The sequence below is a fragment of the Protopterus annectens genome, chromosome 2.part0 (assembly GCF_019279795.1).
Source record: "Protopterus annectens isolate FY-2018-M chromosome 2.part0, PAN1.0, whole genome shotgun sequence".
Lineage (NCBI taxonomy): Eukaryota > Metazoa > Chordata > Ceratodontiformes > Protopteridae > Protopterus > Protopterus annectens.
In genome coordinates, this window is record NC_056728.1 from 1221157729 (window position 1) to 1221183368 (window position 25640).

Genomic DNA, 25640 nt, shown 5'->3' on the forward strand with positions numbered 1-25640 from the left:
TCTTGTGCTCCTTTCTCCCTGACCCAAGTACTATGTTACATAAAGAGCAAAGAAAGAATACATGTGATAAAACATCTATGGAACTCAATAAACAATTCAGATTTTAACCTCATTATCAAGATTTCACTCTAGTATATAATGAGGATGAAAACTAACTTGAAGTTGTTTTGTTTTATATAAGGTTAAATGAAGCCAAGTGTATAATAATATTGCATGGCATTTAGATAAAAAAGTCCTGTTTATTTGTAAATATGATACCTTCCGGTCAAAGAACTTACCAATGAACTTTACTTGAAATGCTTATTGCTAAATACTTACCTATCTACTACCCCTCTATGTATTCATTTTAAGCAATGCAATGTCTGCTATGACTTATCTACTAACCCTCTGTGCATTCTTTTTAAGTACTACAGTGCCTGCTATGAGGTATGCATTATTGGAGACTGTTTATTTAAGTAATATCTCAATTATTTCTTTTACTGGTGTTTCTTGGAATTTTTTCTAGCATTTCTGATGTTTTTCTGTTATTGTGTGTTATATTCTTAGATACAGAATCTTCACTATGTTTCTGACATTTTCACATGTTTTCCTGATTACACGAATTTCACAACAGACTGGTTGGGCACAATTTGTTCATTTTTGTATTTGTTCATAGGTTCATAAGTGTTTACTAGGCTAATGACCACAAGGGCCTTTCTAAGCCTAACCACGCATCCCATACCTCTGACAAAGTCTGGTACCCTTGATAAGTGCAAGCAGGGGCCTGGGAGATGAAACATTTCTGGGAGATGAACTGTTTACAGGCTGCCTGTGTCCATTAAAGACACAGGTGTCAAACCAGGGATGAATTTCCTGTTTCCCTTCCAATGTCCAAGTTACACGAATTGGGTTAGGGAGAAAATCTGCTTCACATGGATGGGGAACCTGTTCCAGAGAAGGGGTAGTCTCTGGGATACATACCTGTTTCTCCAGCAGGCTGTACTAATATCACAGGCAAGGTTTAAGTCTTTTGAACAGGTAATTCTGGTGCTGCTTGTTTTGTGGTTACTTTCCTCACTAATATTAACCCTGAAGTTCTCTGTTTAGCTACAGCACTAGTAGCTGTGGATTAATAGAAATAAAGCTGATGTTATAATTTTTTACCGACCATGGCTCAGAACACTTTTATTACTTACTTTAACTTTTTTCAGTAAGCCATATTTCTTAGTGAAAATACTGAATTAGCATATAGTAAGCACATGCCTACTACTGTTTTCCCGACTCAGATATATATATATATATATATATATATATATATATATATATATATATATATATATCTTAGCTTCCTATATGCAGACTATTGCATCTACAGCATCAAAAGTCATTAGGGAAGAAGAATATGGTACATAGAATTCACTCAATACCTCATTAATCCTAGTAAAATCTGATATAATGTAGATATTAAAATTAAATAATCAAGACAGTATCAAATGTGTTGTTCTGGAACATTATTTGTTCTTCTCAGTGGCTGATATCACAAATGATTATTACTGCTATCCTGGATAGCTACCAAAATAACTGACCTTGTACTAGACTGAGAGGTGGGTGGCCATATGCGTAAAGAATGTACAAAGCAGATTTGTTTCAGCATGTACTGTATTTAAATAATCAACATTATTCATACAATCTGTATTCTGAAATTAGCAGTAAACAACTAAATAATTTCATACACCTGCTATTACTTTCCCAAAATGAGAAGTAAAAAATTGAACAATAAATACCTACAGCTTGAAAACACCAGTGGACATGAGTGTTCATCCATAGGAAAGTTATGAAGCTGAAGGTAGCATTCAGCATTTATTGTCAGCCTAAATGCAAAACAAATTGAACAAATGGACCGTTAGTACAAAGCCAAATAATGTCTGTAATGTGCTATAAAACAAATGTTGTTTTTGTTTTGTGACCCTAAATTAGGTCTAATCCCTATATTTGCAGGACAGAAATTATATAGGGAGTTACCATAGTCACATGACATTTTACTATATACTGATAAGTTGCATTTCTAAGATTTATGAAACAGATAATACAGGTTATATTTGAGACAGTATACCACAGTATTTAATTTCAGATGATTAATTTCATACACTTAAGTAATATCACTGATATAAAGATAAATCATTATCATGACAGATAACAAACTAAAAGAAGGCACAAGTGAATGTCACACAGATCTCAAGTCACTACAGCCTTTATCATCATTCACGTACTATGTTAAAATGATCATGCATGACCACAGAATAATAATAATACCATTAAACAGTCACTGAACCAATACTATTACGACAGTTAACAATAGTGTTACTGTGATCAGCTCTGGAAACCTGGAGCTTCTTTGATGAGATAATCAGCTACTACTGTAGATTTAGAAATATCCAATGAAATAAGAAAACTCAACTTAATGAAATCAATAAGAATCTTATGGCTAACAAACACAGTTCTCCCAAAAATTAACATTCTGCTTTTCTCCTTTACTTTCCTCAGTATTTATTTATTTATTTATACATTTATTCCTTTTTATCCATCAATATGTACTTACTGAAGCATTTATCAAAAGTTTTATATTTGGTATAGCTGACTCTATCCTGCAACTGAGAAGGACAGTATGGGATGCCCATGTTGCTTACTTATTCGTTTGATTAAGTGGCATGTTGCAATCATTCAAGGGAACCCTTCTAGGCCTTTACATGGGAGTGAATGCTAATGCACCTATAGTAAAAACACATTACCTGCTGAACTATACTGGCATGGGTCTTTATTAAAAGTACTGCTCTATGTATACATAAGTCAAAAGAAAAAAATACATAATGCAGGTAAAAAATGTACATAAACATATTCATCTCCCAAAGCAAACCAGAAATGGGTCTGCCAGGCAGAATTACAAGTGTACAGGAACTCCACAAGGGGGCAACCTTTAGATTCTCATAGTACTTAATGCAAATAAAAAAGAAAGAAGGATGCTGATCTCAGCAGAAATGTTCCCTAAAAGAACCTTTACTAACAGAATGACAGATCACTCAACTAGTCGTTATCTAACAGCAATGTAGTTTACAAGCTATACAGTATAACAAAGCATACTTCTGAAACGTGCCTGTAGCGTTATCCCTCCACCTCCTAAAAATCTATAAAATACAAAAACAAAAAAAGAGTATTGCTGGTCAATCCCAAATTATTCCGGATTACAACGGTAAACAATAACACGAAAATTATTTACAAAACATAATAATGATAGTTATACATTGCTCACACAGCAAAAAGGAGGTTCATTTCCTTTTTTTTTTCCTTTAGTAATTTTGATTCCCATCACATCAATCTGCTATTGGATGTGTCCTGAAAACCCACTAATCATTTGCGTCACTCTCTCTGACATGTCCAAATTGCATCTTTCAAACAGGGTTCATCTTCTTCATAGAATGGGCAAGTCCTTAGTATAAGCAGTCAACTGGGAATATATAGACAGGAGATCAAGGCATCCTAGTACGGTGCCATCCTGACAGCTTCAAAGGGCTTTTGTGGGTTGCAGTCATGGTTGTACCCTTTTATGCTATGGATCCACCTTAACGCATTCTTTTTCTGAATCCAGAACATTACGTTATTTTTCTTTAGAAGAAAAGGAAAACTGTATCAGAAAATGCTAAAAGATTCACAATGCTCAGGTCAATCAAAAACTATTAACTTTTATATGTTTATTTACCAGAGACAGAACAGACATTATAGAAAACAATGACATGATTAGGTAAAGATCAGTTCTGAAGATCATGATGCCTCAATGTTAAGATCTTAGCCTGGCATCTGGTCACTCTGTATGAGAGGTTTACATATTCTCCTTGTGTTTGCATGGGCTTTCTGTGGGTACTTTGGTTTACTTCCACCATCCTCCCCAAACATTTGGTTGATGGGCTACAGTGTCCATATTTCCATTTACCCATTCTTTTGTTGACCAAGTCATGGCTGAAAATGGTCCATAATAAGAACATAGGAACAATATTAGGCAACTGATCATGAAGGCTGTAAGATGTCTAGCCATGTAGGTTCATAGGTAGGTACTAGGCTATGTGCCCAAAGGCATTTATAAGCCTAGCCGGAATGTGTTGGCTTTTGCCGCCCCCTTAGATTAGTTCCCTGTGCCACTGTCCAGCAGAGCCACTGAAGTGATCCCTGGAGTAAACTTCCTGTTTCCCATCCACTCGTCAAGGTTTATCTTGAAGAATGTTAGTGAGGAGCTCTGTCTAATGTAGATTGGAATCTTGTTCCAGAGGATGGGAAGTCTCTGGGACAGGAATCTATCCCTCCAGCATGTTCTGTTTATTGTGGTGACAAGGTTTAGGTCCCTAGTGTGTGTAGCTCAGAGGGATTGGGATTTCTTTAAGTGGAGCATGTCCAACAGCTCTGGGTTTGACATAGCTTTGTATGTTAGGCAGAGATCGCCTCTGAGTAGGTGATATGCAACAGTGTAAAGATGGAGTTTTTTGAGACGGTCTGCGTAGGGCATCTGTTTGAGGCTGGTAATCCTCTTTGTGAGGTATTTCTGTGGCCTTTCCAGTTGTTGTAGATGTCTTGTGAGGTACATACCAAAAGGGGTGTTGTACTCTATAATGGGTCTAATGAGTGACGAGTAAAGGGGAACAATGACCTCTTTTTTCCTGGATGAGAAACCTGTTGTGATGAGGTGTGCCACGTAGAAGGATTTTCTGACTACTGTGGCGATGTGATTATCAAAGGAGAGACTACTGTCCACCTGTGTCCCAAGGTTTCTTATCACACTTGCTGTGTTAAGTAGACTACCGCCTATGTGATAGTACATGGGTACAGAGTTTTCACCAAAGGGGATAACAATGCACTTTTTGGCATTGAGCTTGAGGCCAAGGCTTTGACACCAGGCATCTGTCTCAGTAAGGCCCTTTTTTAGAATGTCCACATCGTTAGGAGTTTCAATTACGGCTCCTAGTTTGCAGTCATCTGCAAACTTCATTAGCCAAAGTCCTTCTGTGTTAGCCTGTACTTCAAAGAAGTAGATAAACAGGAGAGGACCCAGGACTGAACCCTGTGGTACTCCACTTGTCACTGGTCTGAAGTCTGATTTGGAGTCTGCTACTTTCACAGTGTGGGTTCTGTCAGTTAGCCAGTTGGTAACCCGTCTTGTGACATAGGGATTTATACCTAGTTTAGTGAGTTTATCTATAAGTCCAGAGTAGGGGATGGTGCTGAAAGCCTTGGCGAGATCTAGATAGGCTGTGTGAACCACCTTACCTTTCTCTACGGCTTTGGTGACTGCTTCAAAGAAGTCTATCAGGTTTAGGACACATGATCTGCCTTTTACAAACCCAAACTGGGTGGGGTCCAGAGTTTGCAGATTACCAATGTCTTTGTTTATAAGTTCCATGATGATATGTTCCATGGCCTTGCAGACCAGGCTCATCAGGCTAATGGGGCAGTAGTTCCCGCGGTCCGTGGTGGCTCCCCCTTTGTGGAGTGGGATAACCGTCGCTGTGCTCCATTCAGTGGGCACAAAGCCTTAGGTGAGGGTATGATTGAACATGGTACTTAGGTGGGGTGCCAGTTCATTCTGTAGTTCGTGTAGAATGCAGCCTGAGATGTTGTCAGGTCCCCATGGATGCTGTGTTCTTGGCTTTGGAGAGTGTGGTTTTTACCTGTGCAGCCATGATTACAAGGAAATTCTTCCAGTATAGAGATTGCCACCTTTGGGGGGAGGGGTAAAATTAGCACTGAACCTATCTGCCAGGATGTTGGCAATATCAGTTGGGTCTGTATATTTAGTGTCATTGTGCTGTAACTCAGAGCAGATCTGAGTGTTGCTATTGAGATTCTTGACATAGCTATAGCATGCTTTGTGGTTGTCTTTAGAATCAGTGGTGATTTTGTTTTCGTAACTAGCTGTGGAGGATTTTATGAGGGATCTCAGCTTCTTACTGAGGCTGACCAGGAAGTTCCTCCAATCATGGAATTTTACTCTTTTTTGTAATGGTTGGGGACTCCTGTGATAAAAAGTCCTATAGAGGATAGGGAGTTATTGCAATAAACTTGGAAGGATCTATCTTGCTGGTAACACTGGGACTGGTTAATGATTTTTCCCAAAGTTCAGTCTAGCTTATTAATTGAGAGTGCTATGATGGGCTGTTTCAAAGGCCCTAATCATATCCACAAAGTGACATGATGTGGCCATTATTACGTTTGGAATAAATAATATCTGTGGCCATTAACAGAGCTGTGAAAGTGATGAAGCAATTAAGAAATATATTCTGTGCATCAGACAGCAAGTCATAGCTGTTAATGTGCTTTGGTAGTTACATGTACATCTGTTTTTCAAATCTTCCGATGAAGTCCAAATTTGGTGGATGAAAGTGATAAATCTTGAATAAATTGCATTTTATGGGGTACTGTGATTTTATTATGTAAGCTACGAGAATATTGGTGTCATCAGTAAGAAGGAAGTGTGTGTTTATTATAGCGTTACCTAACTTCTGGTTCGTTGTTGTGGTTCAGTTTGAGGGTACGCTATCCCGTTGTGGTATTTTTATGATACGGCACAGATTAGAAATGGGTGTGTAATTCTTCAAGTAGTTTAGTGGAAGAGACTTTGATCAGTGAGATTATAAATGCATGACTGAGTGCTGATGGAATAGAAGCTGAGATGAGAGATTTATGTTGTAATTTTTGCAGTTTTATTAGCAGTAATCATTAAGATGGAGGATGGAATATTTAGCACCTAAAGTGATTTACTTAAAGAAGCAGTTCTTTAGTTTCATTGGGTGTTATTTGTGTAAAGTGGAAGGCTGCAACATAGGACGCTAAGGAAAAAAAGTGTTTTTCTGTATATCTGTGGAAAGATCCATTTAACGGCCATGGTAGTGGAAATGGCTGCAGTGGTGCAGTGGTTAGCATTGTCGCCTCACAGCAAGAGGTTCTTCTGTTCGAGTCTCAGCTGAAGCACCTTCTATTTGAAGTCTGCATGTCCTCCCTGCGGTCGAGTGAGTTTTAAAGACATGCAAGTAGGTTCATGTGTGTATGTGTGTGTGTCTTCTGTGAGGATGGGCGCTGGGCTGGCAACTCGATACTCTAAAAACACCACTGCCAATCAATCTACAGACTGGTGATCTGCTATGGTGACCCCTAACCAGGAAAAGCTGAGAGACATTGCTTTTGTGGAGAGATCCATTTATCCATCCATTCATCTACCCACTATCCCTTTTTCGCATTTGTACACATAGGGTTGAGTTGCCAAATCAATTATGACAATAATCCAGAGCCAATCTTGTTTAAGAAAACTATATGTAATGTAACTTATGGAGAACTATAGATACCATATGCAGTCATTAAGAAAAGTGGAGAAGTTAAGGATTACAGGATTGTTATTTCATTTGAACTACTTTTCTGTTATAGTAGGAGTTTACAGCAGTTATGGGTAGACAGTGCCGATACTTATTAACTTCTTAGTTGAAAAGGTTAGGAAAATGTTTAGGAAAATTTGAGCTGCTTTAGAGATATAGCAGCTAAGTGGGCTGCATGGTGAGAGAAGGAAAGCTGCTATCAAATAGTATATATTCCTGGTAAATAAACAGCAGGGATGGAAGCCTACTAACAGTTCATATGTTCATAGGTAGATACTAGGCTATCTGCCCTAGGGCATTTATAAGCCTAGCCAGAGTGTATTTGGCTTCCGCATCCCTATTACATTAGCCTACTGTGCCTCTGTAAAGTAGGTCACAGAAGGTACCCTTTTAAGATTAGTTTACTGTGCCTCTGTCTAGCAGGGACACAGGAGAGATCCCAGGGGTGAATTTGCAATTTCCCATATAGGTTGGTACTTGAGCGCTGAGGACTTTCTTGTTCATTCTCCCCTTTTAATTGTCTTCCATTTATGGGTGAGTTTCAGATGGAAACATTCAGCATGATTTGGGGGAAAGACCCCAACAGAAGCACAAGTAAATAATGCAAAGGCCAGAGATAATGCATTAGCCGGAAGTCAGGATTGAACCTTGTACCTTGTACATTGGAGGCGAATACCTTAACCGCTTCGCTAGTTAGGAAAGGGCTGTTAGAAAATCTTTTATGAGTTCCAAAAATCAAGATATTCCACATGAATAGGAGGTAAGTGACTGCTTCCTTTTTATCTCATCTCATGACTACAGCTTATTAAATATGTAAAATGACACTGCCTCCAAGGTAAATGAAGTGACTATCACTTTTCTCAATCCTTCTTAATAAATGACAGCACAAGATTTCCAGTTGAGTTACGCACCTACTCTTTTCTGAAGTGAGTTAGTAGCCATGGATTTCAGTTATGCACATCAAATGTTTTTACAAGAAAAGACTTCATACAGAGTATCAGTGCAGGGTATGATACAATAAGTGCTCCAAATACCAAATCCACTGCTTTGAACTACTAAGTAGCAATAAGATGTGAAATGATCACCGTATCCTGTTATATGCAACATATATAAAGCTTCTGTCATTCAGACCACTAAAGTATTTTACATTAAGGAATTTAAGAGAAGCTTCTGAGAAATGTTAACAATCTTACCATCTAGCTTGAGGATCCGTTGATTCCTACAAAAAAATTTGACCTAGTTAACTTCACCAAACCTTAACAATTGGTACTACAAGTTCTTTCTTTCATCCAACTGCATTTCTTGTTGTAGATTCCAACCCCATTCCCTCATCAGATATTAGACATTATCAGTGGATTTCATATCATCTCTAAGACAAAATAAAAAACATTTTAAAGTTGGACTCAAGAAATGACAAACCTAAGGTTTAATTATACACTCAGCTTAGTGATATTGCTAACAAGATTATTTACTTTAGACATTATGGTCTTGTAGCACTTGACTTTCCAAAGTGAGTACATCACTGCTGGGTAAAAAAAAAAAAATGGTCGACTTCTAACTTACAAGCCCTTCTATGATATTAGGCTACATCTAATTTTTAAAGTAGGCACAGTCCAAAAACTAAACCAGTGATAAAGGTGTAAGAACATTTTGGTCTTTATCCCTGAAATTCTGAATATACTACTAAATGCTGCTGCTGCAGTTACGGATGCAGATGGGTATAATCCATGCAGGTCATGAAGCAGGATGCATCTAAGCAGAGACTGAAATATTTGTCCTATAGCTATGGTTGTTGTTGTCTTTTGGCTTTTCCTGGTTAGGGGTCGCCACAGCAGAACTCCGGTCCGCTAATGATTGGCAGTAGATTTTCATGGTGTCGAGTTGCCAGCTCGATGCCCAACCTTCAATGAAGGCATGCCCATTCATGCATGTCTTTTGGAACGCCACTCAACCCGCGGGGAGGACACAGAAAGCACTCCCCGCACACTAGCTGAGAATCGAACAGGAGAACCTCTTGCTGTAAGGCAACAACGCTACCACTGCACCACCGCGGATTATAGCGGTCTGATTTGGAAATCCATACACATCTTTTTTTTTGTGGTACTCCATTATGGAAGTATGGAACTTGATCAGAGAATCACTACTCTGCAAATACATCTGGCTTTTTATAACTGCAGATCATCCACATAATTTAACCTTATACCATATATCACCATCCATTTATTTTATTTTAAAGAAAATTCTAGCTACATACTAACTTCTGTTCTTATGCATGAAAAAACAATGACTGTTATATTGGTGAAGGATTGTGGGCAGCTGCACCATCTTACATGAATGTCTACCCTCTGTCCAAGCAAGCTCAGTTCTTGAGCTTAATATGGTTAGTTTCTTCTGAGATTCAGCCTATAGTACACTGAGTATATTTGCCCTGAATTTAGATAAATAAATTTACAATGTGCAAATGACTTGTGCTTCTTACTTGCTTGTATTAATTATACAAAATCCAACATTCAGAGCCTCTCTTTCTCATTGCCTGCTTAAGTTAATCAAAGTGGCTTATACTGCCCTTCTGACTTTATTTTTCCATTTGGAAAACAAAACATACATGGCTCTGTGGAATACCTTTTTAGGAAGTTCACTTGCTTATATATAGAACTACATCCATTAAATCTCCAACCTTTGAACATTTCTGTGAGGATCCCATCTGATCTCATGCATTTTTCAGACACACTGACATTTACCATATTAGACACTGGTAACACACCTCATAGGTTAGTATAAGGCAAAATTGCTTGTAGAATCCATTTTAAACCTAGCCAATTATCTAGAGTGGTGCTTAAAATTAACCTGTCTCATTGGAGTCTAGATTTACCTAACCCATTTCAAGGTCTATATTTATATATTACTCTTCTTCTTCTTTCAGCTTTTCCCAGTTAGGGGTTGCCACAGCGAATCATCTGTCCGCTCATGATTGGCAGTGGAGTTTTATGGTGTCGAGTTGCCAGCCCGGCGCCCAACCTTCAATGGAAGACACACACATGCACGCACTCATGCTTAGGGCCAATTTAGAGTGTCCAATCCACCTACAGCATGTCTGAGATGTGGGAGGAAACTGGAGGACCTGAAGTAAACCCACGCGACCACAGGGAGGACATGCAGACTCCACACAGAAGGCACCCCAGCCGAGGATCGAACTGGAGAACCTCTTGCTGTGAGGCGACAACGCTAACCGCTGCACCAGTGTCGCCACCCATATTTATATATATTACTCTAATGATAATTAATAGATCAAAACAAAGATATTTAGAGGGGACCCATGTGTATGGATAAAGCATTTAGGAGCTTTCTCTGTCCATTAGTAGTATAGGGAGAAGTCCTGGGGTAAACTTCCTATTTTCCATCCATTGATCCTTTTGTAAGGTATCACTGCAGGTGATCTATCCTGGACAGATACGTGCAAAAGGGTCGAGGAAAAATAACTTCCCTGTATCTAGATGGAAGCCCCATTGCTTATGACCTGTGCAATATCAAATGATTTCCTCACTATAGTGGACACATGCTGGTCAAAAGTTAGGTCATTGTCCACATAAGATCCCAAATCCCAAACTACTGGGTCAACTCTTAGGAGTTTGTTGTTGATGTGGTAGTTCACAGGAAAAATGACTTTGCAAATAAAATAATTAATCTTTTGGCATTTAGCCGTAGTCCATGAGTCTGACATGTGTTATTTGTTTGGGAGAAGATTCCTGTAGGATGGTTGAGTCTTTTGGGGATTTGACTACGGCTCCTAGTTTGCAGTCATCTGCAAACTTATTTGTCCAAAGTCCTTTGGTATTCACTTTTACTTCTGAGAAGTAGATGCCAAGCAAACGAGGTCACAGCATGGAACCTTGGGAGCTTCCACTGGTGACTGGTCTTTCTGTGGAGGTAGATTCCCCTATTTTGATCTCCGGTGTCCTATCTCTGATGGCAATCCGGTGGTTGATGAACGGGTTTATTCCTGATTTATTAAGCTGGTTTGATTGGGGATTTTGTCAAAAGCCTTGGTCAAGTTGAGGTAGACAAAATGTAATCTTCATCCATTGCTTTAAAGACCTTTTCCAGAAAGTCCATCAGGTTGAATAAGCCTGACCTGTTTGGAGATTCGCTATGTCATTACTGATTTATTCCATGATAATTCTTTCCATGTCTTTGCACAAGAGACTGGTCAGACTTATGAATCTGTGATTGCCAGAGATCCTGAAAATTCTTCGTTATGCAGGGGACTCACTTTTGCTGTTCTCCATTCACTATATACAAAAAATGTATGGAAAATAAGGCTAAACAGTGTTGTTAGAGGGTGGCTAAATTGCATTTTGTGCTATTCAAGATACATCATGGAATATTGCCAGGAACCAGTGACACAGTAGTTTTTGTTTTGTTCATGCTTTCAGGACTTGGTCTTGTGTGATTGCTGCTGGTGAGACGGTTTCAGATATTTGATATGAGACAGACTTTGGAGGGGGGATTTATTAGCCAGAAGGTGAGCTATATCTTCAGTTTTGATGTACACAGCATAGTTTATAATCAGCTCAGCACACTGTGATCCTGACATTATGAAGATAACTAAAACGGCTTTGTGGGCGTCCTTCGCTTGGATGGTTATTTTTGCCTCAAGCTTGGCTTTGATAGATTTATTAAAGCAGCTGAGATGCTTTTTTTAATTTAATGACAAGGGTACTATCATTCTTCATATTGTTCTTCTTACTTTTTGCCAATACTCTCTTCCTTTTATTGCAAAAAGTACAGTTGTGTAAAATCTTACCATATCAATAGATGTCCTTGCCTTCACTATTGCAGTATTCTTAACATATGGGATTCCCTGCTGTTTAAGCTTTGTGTTGGCCAGTATATACCAAAGCCTACTGTTGCTTTAAGGTACACTGAACGTCACACATATGCTCCTCACATAGCAAAGGGCATAAAGGTGATGTCCGGATGTACCAATCTCAGAACTAATTGCCCCAGTAGGAACACCAGTCGTATCATCCTCAGAACTAATTGCCCCAGTAGGAACACCAGTCTAAGGAAATCCAGGCAGTAACCAGTACATCCAGGAAGGAAAAGGATTGGGGGAAGGAGGGAGGGAGGGAGTGAATACTGCAACAGTGAAGGCAAGGACATCTACTGTTATGATAAGACTTTACACAACTGTACTATGACCTTCTATTTCAGTGTTCCAGAATTCTTCATGTTTGGGAGAGTGTCAAAGCTCAAGAAGAAACTTGGGAGGAGGAAGGAGCAGTAGAGCCTTCTAAGAAGCCAGGAAGAATGGCCCTAGCAAAACCAGCTCTAGCTCTGTAGATACCATCCAACTTGCAGCACTTGGTAGAAGTATGCATGGAAGTCCAGATAGCTGCCTCAAGAACAGAATTAGTATCTAAGCCCTTGAGAAAAGCATTAGAAGAAGCCACATCTCTAGTAGAATGAGCCTTTATAGAAGGAAGGCTCTTACCATGAAAATAATAATACAAATAAATGGCCTTTGAGATCTAAGAAGAAATAGATTGCTTGGATACAGCTAATCCTAGATGAAAAGAAACAAGCAACTGATCAGATTTTCTAATAGACTTAGTCTTATCTAAATAAAATCTGAGTTATCTATGCACATCCAAAGTATGCAGCATCCTCTCACTGTCAGATTGGGGAAAGGGAAATAAAACAGGCAAATGAATAGACTGATTAAGTGACAACTCATTTACCACCTTGGGCATAAAAGAAGGATTAGTATGCAAGGAGAGCCTGTCCTTATGAAATATCAAAAAAGAAGGACAAGCCATAGGGGACTGCAACTCAGACACTCATCTGACAGAAGGAAGAGTTAACAAAAGACTGTCTTCCAAGAACAATGTTGAAAGGAAGCTGAAGCAACAGGCTCAACGGAAGCTTGAGTCAACTTCTTCAAAACAAAATTAAGACCCCAGGAAGAAGGAACATGCTTCCTTGGAGATCTAATGTAAAGAACACCTTTAAGAAATTGTTTTTCCTCAAATCTAGAAGCTAAATGAGGAGATAAAGGCAGACAAGCAGAGATAGCTAACAAGTGGGCCTTAACAGAAGAATATGCCAAACCAGCATTGAGAAACTCACACAAATAAGAAAGAACCAAAGGAACATCCACAGTAAGTGGACCTGGTTATGAGAAGGATGCCAAATAGAAAAAAAACTCTTCCATTTGGATAAGTAGGAGTTCCTAGTAGTAGGTTTCCTGGTCTCCTCCAGGACCCTAAACACATCCTCAAGGTGTCTATGTAGAATCAAAATCCTATCGCCTACAATGTCAGTTGAAGAGTGGACATATGGGGTTGGATGTGAGATCCCTTGTCTTGTGTGAGTAGATCCACTCTGTGAGGTAACTTGTGATGATTACCCTTGGCTAAATGCAGAAGAAGAGGGAACCAATGCTGTGTCGGCCAAAAGGGAGTCACCAAAAGATTTTGGGAGTGTCCTGTTAAATTCTGAACAGAACATTTTGAATGAGAAGAAGGGGAGGAAATGCATAAAGAAACTTCCCCTTCCAAGAAAAAGAAAGCGTCCACATCCCACACCAGAGGACCTGGGACTCTGGCACAAAATAGAGGAAATTGTCTGTTCAGAGGGAAGGCAAATAGATCTACTTGAGGAGTACCCCACTAGTGGACAATGTCCAGAAACACATGCCTTTGAAGCATCTATTCATGGGATTGAGTTAAGGACCAGTTCAGAGTGTCTGCCACAATGTTTTGACCTCAAGGGATGTAAGCTGCCTGAAGAGTTACTTCTTATTTGACAGCGATATCCCATACCAGGAGAACCAACTGGCAAAGAAGGTAAGATCCTGTTCCTCCCTGTTTGTTTATATACCACATCACTGTGGTACTATCTGTGAATAGCTTGAGAGGCCCTGGAGAGAAAAGAGAAAGTAAAGTCTGAAGATGCAACATACGAGCTCTCAACTCTTTGACACTGATGTGCTCCTTCTGCTGAAGAGGTGACCATACTCCCTATACCTTTAGGGGGCCAAAGGCTACTCCCCATCCCACTTCTGAAGTTTCTGTGAACAATTCCTGAGAGGGAAGGGGGGGATGAAGAGGTCTGGATTTAGAGACAACTGCTGGATCCACCAGTGAAACTCCTTCTTGAAACAAGGAAGGAGAGGAACTACAAAGTCTACAGTATGTGCATGCTAGAGCCAAACTGACTTCAGAAACCACTGAAACTTTCTCATGTAGAGTTTGGCCAGAAGAAGCATAGGATTGGTGGATGAAATTAAAACCAGAGCTCTCAAAAATCCTCTGGCTGTAATGTAGTCCAGAGGAAGAAGAGTTTGAAAGAAGGAAATTAGAGTCAAGGCCTTTGGAGGATGCAGGGATGCCAGCAAAGGAATCATCTGAATCCTGCAACCCAGAAAAACATGATCCTGAGAAGGAGTCAGAGAAGACTTTTTGAACTTTACTGTGAACACCAGTCTCTGAAGAAGGAGATGGAAAATAATGAAGATTTTGCAAAAGAATCCCTGGAGAGGATGTATGAATCAGTAGGTTATCCAAGTAAGGAAACATACGGATCTCCTGAAGCCTGCAAAAAGCAATCACATGATTGAGGCATTTGTTGAATACCCTTGGAGTAGTAGAAAGGCCAAAGGGCAACACAGAGAACTGAAAATGCCAGGAAGCAACAGAGGAACACAACCACTTCCTGAAAAGGGGATGGATTGGAATATGGAGATAAGCATCCTTGTGATCCAGAGACACCATATAGGCCTTAGGTAGCAATAGAGGAAAAACAGTCTGAAGGGACAACATTTGAAATGAGGGCACCTTCAGAAAAGTATTCAGATGAGACAGGTCTACAATTGGTCTCCAAGTACCCTCTTTTCTAGGCACTAGAAACATTCTGGAATAAACCTCCCTCCCCCTTTGGGACACAGGTACCTCCTGAATAGTGCCATGAGTCAAAAGGTCTTGAAAAACCTCTGGGAAAAAAGGAAGTTGTTCCCAAGAAGGCTGAGGAATGCCTATAAAAGGAGGATGGGATATCCACACCATGAAATACACCTGACAAATGATAGACAGAACCCAAGAATCCGGAGTAATCTGAAGGCAAACAGGAAGAGAAAGAGAGGCAAAGAGAAAGAGGAATTTGGTTGGGAGGAGATGGATAGTTATATAGCACCTGGTTTATCAGGAAAGAAAGATTTCTGAGTCCATGAATTCTGAGTAGCCTTAGTAGGAGGAGTCCAGTTGCCACTCTTTTTGCCCTTAGAAGGAGGGAGAGATTGCTTGCGAATAAAGGCTGGTTTATTGAATAATTTCTCTGAAATATAGGCACAGGTGAGACGAGAATGAAGTTAAGGCATTGTGCTTTTATTTTATGTTATTGCTTACTATTTGTTAATTTGAATATGTTTAACTGAAGGGGAGTGATTATTTTTATACTTAAGTGAGTTTTGCCATAGGTTCTTGGTCTGATGAAGCATTGTTTTTGTAAATGCGAAAGCACTCACAGTTTTGGGAATAAATTCGGATTTGTTATCTTGCCTTTGTTATATAAGGTCATTTTTTCATCTAAAGACTGCTGTGCGAGTCGCTGGATCTGTGTTTTTGGTTATTCAATAATAATTAAGCCCCAGTATTCTAAAAGAGTTCAGTTTCAGCTGCCACAGCAGTTCACGTTATTCTAAAAGATTAGGGATGTCTCCTTCCCAATTCAAAAAGGTCCATACAATCAGTAATTTGAAATGTAAAGTCAGTGTGTCTTTTGTGAAGCTACAGGTGCCAAGCCCATGTATTCTTCTTGCACTTAGCTCTAATTTCAGAAAGATGGCCAGAAATCCTTCTTTTAAGTCTGTTGAGCATTTTCCCCATATAAAATGCTTCACAATCATTGCAGCTTGCCCTGTAAACCACTTGTATTGAGTTATAGTCACCTCCTGCTTTGGTTTTAATCAGTTTCTTTAAATAAGGGCAGAAAAATGCCTCCCTCCTGTATGTGCTGACAAAAGGCACAGTTGGCTCCACACTTATTGTTGCATGTATCCAATGGTCTGGGGTTACCTTCAACCCAACTTCTGATAGTTCTGGTTTTCCTATACACAAATGAAGAAGCTTCTCCAAGGATGTCCATTAAATATGAGCTTTCAGTAATTATGGCCCAGTTCTGATAATATTAATGATGTTGTGATAGTCAACAGTAAATGTCAAGATACAACTGTATTTAGATTTGTTGTCCATAGATTTCTTTAACATCCTCCTATAACGACTGTTAAGTGCTGGTGAATTTGTACTTTTTAGTTCAATTACAGGTTACAGAATGCTTCTTAACATATTGCTTTTGTATCCCCTCACCAAAAAATCATTTTCAAGATGATTTAGGTTCTTAAGGAAGGGTTCCATTTTCGTGGTGATCCTAGTCAACCTGTAGCCCTGGGACTTAACATTATATTTTGCCTTGGTGGGATGGAGACTTTTATTATGTAGCAGGATGTTTACTCTGGTAGGTTTTCTGAAAAGATCTGTGTCCATTTTACCTTGGTCCGTGTCTTCAGTAATCTGCATATCTAAGAAGACTGCCACTGTGAGACTGTAGGAAGAGGTGAAATGCAGGAAGCTGATGGTTTCATTCAGATGGTTGATAAAATCTTCTGATTTAGCACCGTCTCTTTTCCACACAATAAAGATGTCATCAATACCATTCCCTTGCTCAAAATAACCTGATTATATATAAATAAGGAATGTTTTTGATGCTTTTCATTATACTCATCTAGGATCACTTGTTAGTGTGTTTCACTAAAGGATATTCCATTTTTAACTTAACTGTAGTCTACCTATTATTTTCTATTTTACTATTTTGTAGTATGTATTTTAGAGTTCAATTTTTATTAGTGAACTAGGTGCATAACATAATTCAGTGAGGAACTTCATACCCTCCACACTGTGAAGTTTCTTCTTGGTCTGTTTTTGACTCAGTATAGGTTGCATACTGGGTTTTCTGAGACTTTGAGGGATACCATGGATTTTTCTATTTTTAGAGGTGTAAATATTCTTAGCCTTTCCATGGTTCTGCTGACTTTATCTGAAGGCAATAACTTGGGTGAAGGAAGCAACTGAGAAGGCTTCCTACAGACACCACTGAGGGGTCAGCAGCAGACATTTGTACAAAAAGTTACAATGCTCAGGCACCCTGTAAAACTTATCAGGCTTCTTAGGATCAGGGGGAAGAGATTCAGCAGCTTTAGAAGCACTGGAAAAGCATCCAAAAAAAAAGCAGCCAAAACAGGATGAATAGCAGAAGGTTTCAGAAATTCTATCTGCAACAACTCATAGTACCTCTTATGGATGTCAGATACCTGACCACAATCCCATTTTTTAAAAAAAATCACCACCCTAGATTGTGTCCCGAAATAAAATTTCCTCAAAGGGAGTACCAGGACTACTAAATTCCTCTTCCTCTGAGCCACAGTCCAAAGGAGAAGGAATTTGGGAAAAGTAAGCAAGGGATTTCTTATCAGAATCTGACTCCTCCTCAGAGGAATCCTGTTCTCTAGGCTTTTTAAGGGGAGTAGAGGCCCAAGGTGGTGCAGGAACAGAATCCCAGAAGAGGTTTTAATACCATTAAAGCATTAAACAAACCCTGAGTAAAGGCCTGCCACTCACTCTGCGGATCCCTAGGGGCAAGAGAAAGGTTTCATTTTTTTGTTTCTTCTTTAAAGGAAAATCCACCCTTGAAAACTTGGGAGGCTCTGACCCAGAGCAGCATTCAATAACTGTAGCACGAACTTCTTCCCTAACTAAAAACTGCAGAACACCCCAAGGCCACTCAGAAATAATCAACCGTGGTTTCCCTGAATGTCCAAAATGGAATCCTGCAAAGCCTCATCCAACGTGCTGCCAGCAATATCTTCGCCGACCTCCAATCTGGTCATGGCAGAGGATTAAAGCCAGCCTCGGGAGAAATGCCCAGTGAAGGCTGGAGAGTGGAAGATTCCGGTCTAAACGTTTTAACCTTCTTCTTTCCTAATAGCTGACACTTGGGGTTGGAAGTTCCTTCCATTATATCTTTAGTGAGAAGCTTATGGTGCTGGTTCTCGAGATGTAGAGAAAGGAAAAAAAAAGCCTACTATAAAGGGTTTTCAGTAAGAAAGCCTGACAAATCGAACAGGTCATACGGTTGTGAGAAGCTCCTGGGCAAAAAGGACACTTATCTTGGCGGTCTTTATGAGGAATCTGTCTCCTGCACTGGCATTTACCCTTCCTGAATGGCATTAACCCCCGGAGCAACAAAAAAGCTAAGAAAAAAAAACTCACTGAGGCACTTATCGGTAATGGCTCAATACCAGCAAGAAGAGGTAAACATTCAACTGACGAAAAAAAACTGCGTTCAAACTGACAAAAAAAAATGTAGGCATTCAGACTGATGATCTGGAGATGCATTCAGACAGGTGGCAAAGAAGTTCTGAGATGGTACGTCAGGACATCACCTTTATGCACTGTGCTATGTGAGAAGCATATCTGTGACATTCGGAGTACCTTAAAGCAACAGTAGGTTTTGGTATACTGGCCAACATCAGGCTTCCATGGCAGGGAATCCCATACATTAAGAATACGTTACGAATACTGCAACAGTGAATCTAAGGATATTTTGTTAACATTAAAATTCCACTGGGAGCTTTGTTTTTTGTAGTATGTCATTTGCTTGATTCTACTGGGTACAGCCACATCCATGCGGCTGCTTAAGTGCTGGTATATTATAGTGGTGTATGTTGTCACATATTCAGTAGAGTTAACTGCATTTGGTAGGGATTTGAAGCTTGCCAATGTATCACTTAGGAGAAGGTGGCATTTCTTGGAGAAATTTTAAAGGTACCACAGGCAGACGTGGTCCCTGGATTCAATTTTATGTAGAAGGAGATGACTTTCTTGTCAGACATAACAAATAATGAAGGTATACAAGGGATGGCGCAAGATGCTCCTATATTAGTACGGACAAACATCTAAGATATTACTTCCCCTAATGTGCTGACTAGTTTTTCAGGGAGTTTGTATAGACCACAGTTAAGGAATGTCTGTGCTTCTTCTTACCTTTTAATTTCTTCTAAATTTTGAGGATAGTTCAATTAAAGAAAAAACATTACCAACCTGAAATGTAAAAATAATTTCAGAAACTTATTTTATGTGAAATTATTGCTACTTATCTCCAGTATCTAGAAGTCTACTACTTAGTTTTATTAATGTTAGATTTTGCATGTGTGAAATGACTGCTGGCTGTTTTGGAAGGGCAACCTGAGTAATTTGAGGTTGTTTTGGGATTACTTAAATGCTAATACAGCTGACAACATTTAAACCTCTTCTTTGTACTGTGAAGTCTTTTGGATGTAATTTTAACTAACTGTTGTGGTTGCTCTATTCAGGCAACTTTAAATTTAAACTTTTTACCAGAAATTCACATCTGTCAGCCATCCCACTCTCTGTGTACCATTAAGAACATCCCTAAATTTCATTTCTTAAGGTTAAGATGCATATGCAATGAGAAAAATTTTTATAAGTACAGAGTTTAAGCATGCATTTTAAAAAAACAGGGATTATAAACAGAACATAAACTAAAAAGCCCAATATGAGTCTAGAAACTAGCGATTTTACAATATAGGTTCAGACAATAGAATACACAGTATCATAGGGATTTAAGATTTGTTTCTGTGTATGACCATAATACTTTCAAGAACAGATGCAGTTGCCAAAAAGCAGACACATTAAACAAAATGGTTAATATCCTTGCCTCCCATGGACAAGGAACAAGGTTTGAGCCAATGCCTGTGTGGAGTTTGCATATTCTCCCTCGGTCTTTGTGGGGTTCCTCCCAACTCTCGAAAGCATGCTGGATGTTTCTACCTCAGACCTTTGAATGGAGTTGTGGACAGCAGATTGTGCTTATCAGGGGAAGTTTTGTATAAGCTAACAGCTTTGGACATCAACTGTGGTGTGTAGTATCCCCTAAATAGGAGAACACAGATGACAGACTATGCACCATGTCAGGGCTAGCCACTTGATGGCGTAAAAAGTGGATCTAGGTGATTATGTCACGTTGACTAATGCTGCCCCCACAGAAGTTATACTGTCTGAGGCTCAGCGTACAGTGAAAGAAAAAGAGTAGCGTACCTTAGAAAAAGTAAAAACAGCACTAAGAAAAATGAAGCCCGGGAATGCGGCAAGCTTAAATCAGGTCACTGCACACAAGATCAAGATGTTCAGTGACTTAAGGGAAAAATGGCTCCTGGGGGTTCTCATAATAAACTAGAGAAAGGTGTATCCCAGATGACCGGAAAATAAGCATTCTAGTAACAGTGCTCAAAAACAAAGGGGACATTCACAACTGTGGGCAGTACAGAGGTATCAAACTCCTGTCACGCTGCTTGAAATATCTGGACAGGATGACTGATAAACAAATATGCAGAGCAGTAGAAAGCTGGGAGATTAGATTCAGATCAGGATATAGTACAATGAGCCCCACATTTGCAGTGAGACAGATATCTGAGAAGAAACTAGAGATGAGGAAAGAGTCCAACTGGGTATTCCTAGACTTGAAGAAAGCATATGACAAATGTCCTAAGAAAGCTGATTTGGGCAGTCATTTGATGGTTAGAAGTCCCAGAAGCATTGGTTGAACTAGTGCAAGGACCCAATGACACAAGTGCTAATAGTATTCAGGCTCTCAAAGTGTGCTTCCCAGTGGGAGTGAGTGTGCATCAGGGTTCAGCCCTGTACCCACTGCTGTTCATACTGGAATGAGCAAACAGGTCAGAGAGGACAGATCAACAAAACTGCTTTATGCAAAGAACTTCAGTAAATGACAGAGGAATGGAATACAAAACTGAAGGTACACAGGGTGAAAATGAGTACAGATACGACAGCTGTAATGACAGCAAATGTGGGAAATGAGAGAAAGTAGAAAGCTAAGATAGATGGTAAAACAGTGGAAGAGGTTAACAGCTTCAAGTATCTGGGAGATGAGGATGACGAGAAGGAAAGTCTGAAAAAAAACTTCAAAGTTAGACTCAGAGGGCTGTAACCAAGTGGCACAGAAGGTCAGAAATAGTGTATGACAAAAGAATGCCAAATAAGCTGAAAAGTAAGGTGTATAGAACAATGGTGCAACCAGTACTACTGTACAAACAGAAACATGGGCAGTAAAGGCAGAGCAGTTGAGGAGGCTAGAGCTGATGAAGATGATGTGCCCAGCATGGATGGTAGGATGGGGGAGATGAAGAAACGAGGACATCAGAGCAGAACTCTAATTAGCTCCAGTTGCAGAGAAGGCCAAAGAAAACATTACAGTAGTTCAGGCACATATACAGGAAAAATGGATCCTATGTCATGAAAGTTTATATAAAGCTGAGTTGCCTAGAGTGACAGAAAAATCCCATGTTAAATCAAAGGTATCAGTTGCTCATATGCCTTCTTTTAAATGTGGGAAAGTGGCCTCATTGCTAAATTCTGTAACAGTGGTGTGAATTCTGATATAAATTTCAAACCTACTGAGAGGCATCTGTACAAAGGAGAGGCTATGGAATGTGATAAGACCTCTGCATAAATAAATAAAACTGCATTCTCTTACTGTGCAACTGTGAAATAAATTAAGCATGCTGTACTACTGGATGGCATAGAACTGCAGATAATGTTAAATTCCAGTAGCGTGGACACCATTATAAATGGGCAAACTATTTGGAAGCAAAAGACTCTGGCAACAGAGACTGTAGAAATTGTGTGCATCTATAGGGACAAGAAATGGTACCCCATTGCCCAGATGGAGATCCAAACTGATTTTGGGAATGCACTGCCCCAGAAGTGCCATGTCTAACCTATGACATGATAATTTTGCAAAAAACTCTCTAACTTTAAAGAGTTATAGCAATAGTGGGATGATGGTAGTGCTGTTGATTAACCATGCTCCCAAATTAAAGGGGTGGATCATCAAGGTAACAGCACATAGCCCTACTTTTACCACCCAGCTTAAGGACTAGAAAATACTAAGACAATATCCTGCAGCCCCTTCTGAAGTTAAGGAACGGCTACAGATGAGAAGTGAAACCAGACCAAGGCTAGAGGCCCATGAAAGACAGGTAGCAATGATAAGCAACACTACTCAATCCTGAATGACTACCCTCAAGGCTGAATGACTACCGCCCAGTAGCTCTCACCTCTACTGTAATGAAGTGCTTTGAGAGACTGGTCAAAGACTACTTAACATCAAGTCTTCCTGCAACACTGGACCCACTCCAATTTACTTATAGATCCAATCGCTCTACGGCAAATGACATCTCACTGGCACTTCACTTATCCTTGGCACACCAGGAGAACAAAAAAGGCTATGTCTGCATGCTATTTATTGACTTCAGCTCGGTCTTCAACACGGTCATCCCCCAACATCTGATTGAGAAACTGGTCCATCTGGCTGTTCACTCCTTCACACAACTGGATTTTAGAATTTCTTATTGAAAGGCCACAAAAGGTATGCGTAGGCAACAAGACCTTAATGAGCATCACCCTGAACATTGGAGTACCTCAAGGACGTGCTCCGAGTCCCCTGCTGTTCACCATGCTGACACATGACTGCATCACTACGTACAACACAAACTACATTATTAAGTTTGCAGATGATACTACAGTGGTGGATCTTGTGACACCCCTGCACTGGCCCAGTTATCAAGGAGCCTCAATCCCTCAGCACTAACACCAGTGAGAGAAGTGCACATTGAGAGGATGACAAGTACACACACAGTAAAGTACAATTTCCTTTAAGAGCACAAAGAGATCACAGTCAGTCTGGGACTGGTTTCTCCCTCTCTCTCCAGATCCCCAATAAGACTCCCCATCGGCACAGATATAGGGTTAAGATCTCAGCCAAGTGATAAAGCCAAAACTTCCAGCACCCTCTCTGTTCAACCAGTGCTTCTTGTCCCTGCCCATGTAGCTGACACACACACAGATTGTTATTTGATTTATATACAAACCCACAGACACTCCCAGGAAAGTCTGACACAGGTTTACCAGCTATGCCCCTTTCTGCCCAGACTATAATGAATTACCAGCTGCCACCAACCACCCTTACTAATCAGTTACTATAAGGCCCTTACCAAAAGGTGACAATTTCTACTGTGTAATGTACTATTATCCAAATGGTAAGTGTGTCCAAGACTAAGGCTATTTAGAAGTGACCTATACAGTGTCACCAAATACATATGCAAGTACTCTAAGAGCTTAAATATCTCTAAACAAACCAGCCACAATTAAAATGTTTAAATATATTTATTAATAAATAATAAAAGAACAAGACAATACTCAATAATTCAACAAAGTGACAACAGAGTTCATAATCACAGGAAATACTTTAAAACATTTCAGGACAGTCTCAAATAAATTTAGAAAACATCTAAACTAATTTTTACTGTATTCCTAACTTTACCTAAGAGATACTATGCCCTAAATAACTTACTTACATTGCCAGGCAAATATAGATGAGAAGTGCTGAAAAGAGGATGTTTCTAGGTCCAAGACAAGATACAAAATGCATAGATTTTCTCTGAGAGATAGTTCTTAAATTAATAATACACATTACTGCTGGGTTAGCTGGATGACATCACTATTTGAAACCTCTGTCTCCAGTTCCTATGCTAACAGAAACTTAAAATTTTAGCACATCTGTGTCAATAATAATCTCAAAGAAGTTTGCCTGGAAATGGAAGTCATAAAACAGTTGCACACTTTTACCTTTGAAACCTGTAATTATTTCTGTTTCCAGACAATAGAAAGAATTTCTAGCTGCAGACATTCTGTCTCCTAGCTGAGATAAATACCATCATAAACAATTCACTTATTTTCTTAGAGTTTTGCAAGTTAATTCTGTTCTTTTCCAGTAGGGTACACTGTGATTACATACTTAAAGCTCAGCACATAGCATACAGTTTTCTTACATTTGTAAGACAAGCATACAAACCATATTACTATTCATAAATAACACAGAATTATTTACAAAATTTCAGCTAGCTGGGCTGGCAGCCTTCACAGGTCTCATCAGCAATGGTGACGAAAAAGTCTACAGAGAGGTGAACCAACTGACTGTGTGGTGTGACAACAACAACCTAGCTCTCAATGTGAATAAAATAAAGGAGATAATAATATACTTGATGAACAGATGCAAGGCTCATTCTCCACTCACAATAAAAGGAGAAACAGTGGAAAGGGTGAAGAGCACCAAGTTCCTGGGGGTGCATATCGCTGAAGACTTGTCTTGGTCAAAAAACATTAATCACATTGTCAAGAAGGGGCAACAGCATCTACACTTTCAAAGAAGGCTGAGAAGAGCAAAACTGCTACCTTCAGTTCTCACAACCTTCTACAGGGGTACCATAGAAAGCATCCTGACTAGCTCTTGGTGTGGTATGGAAACTGCATTGTTTCAGATCGCAAATCTCTCCAGAGAGTGGTGAAACCAGTGGAGAGGTATCAGATCCCTGCTCCCATCTATCCAGGACTTGTACTCTGCTTGGTGCCTCAGCAGAGCCAAGAAAATAGTGAAAGACTGCACTCACCCTGCCAATGGTCTGTTCTCATGTTTGTCTTCAGGCAGGAGATACCGCAGGCTACGTTGCAAAGCCACCAGATTTAACAGAAGCTTTTTTCCACAAGCTATCAGACTTCTGAACTCCAATAATAGCATACACCATGCTAGTCACGGAGGTCTGGAGATACAATACTGAATTAATTCACAGACATATGCAATAACTCTATGAAAGTACAATTTTATACCTTAAGTGCAATATTAACAATGCCAAGTTAACATTCTGTGTATTATGCCAAGTTAGCATTCTGTGCAATTTGAAATTGGTCTGATTTTTTTTCTCAAATTTTTTTTTTATTTTTCAAATACATTAGAATGAATTCCATAGTATTTATATATAACATCTTACATAACTAGGTACACTATTTACATTAGCCTGACACTATAACAGATCTTAATGTATACAGTTACTTTATAAGTATGTCCAATCCATTACCAGAGTATCTGATCAATTACTGTATAGCCTCACTCAATGATAAGACCTTTCCCCAAGGGTTGTTGATAAATGGCTTTGGATAAATTCTTAGTTCTTTAATTTTAATTTCCAATAATGCTGTGGTCTTCAGTAGGCTGTAGAAGTCTTGCAAAGTTGGTATTGTACTTGTATTCCATCTTCTTGTT

At 39.4% G+C, this 25640-nt stretch overlaps 1 protein-coding gene across 2 annotated transcripts in view; it reads right to left on the minus strand.

The window, feature by feature from the left end:
* The window catches only part of GABRG1 (gamma-aminobutyric acid type A receptor subunit gamma1), a 734122-nt gene that overhangs the window by 274827 nt on the left and 433655 nt on the right, over positions 1-25640 (minus strand). For both annotated transcript variants that reach the window (XM_044061399.1, XM_044061398.1), the window contains exon 5: positions 1768-1850. In XM_044061399.1, coding sequence (XP_043917334.1) covers positions 1768-1850 — 83 coding nt within the window. The remainder of the gene's footprint in view (positions 1-1767; positions 1851-25640) is intronic.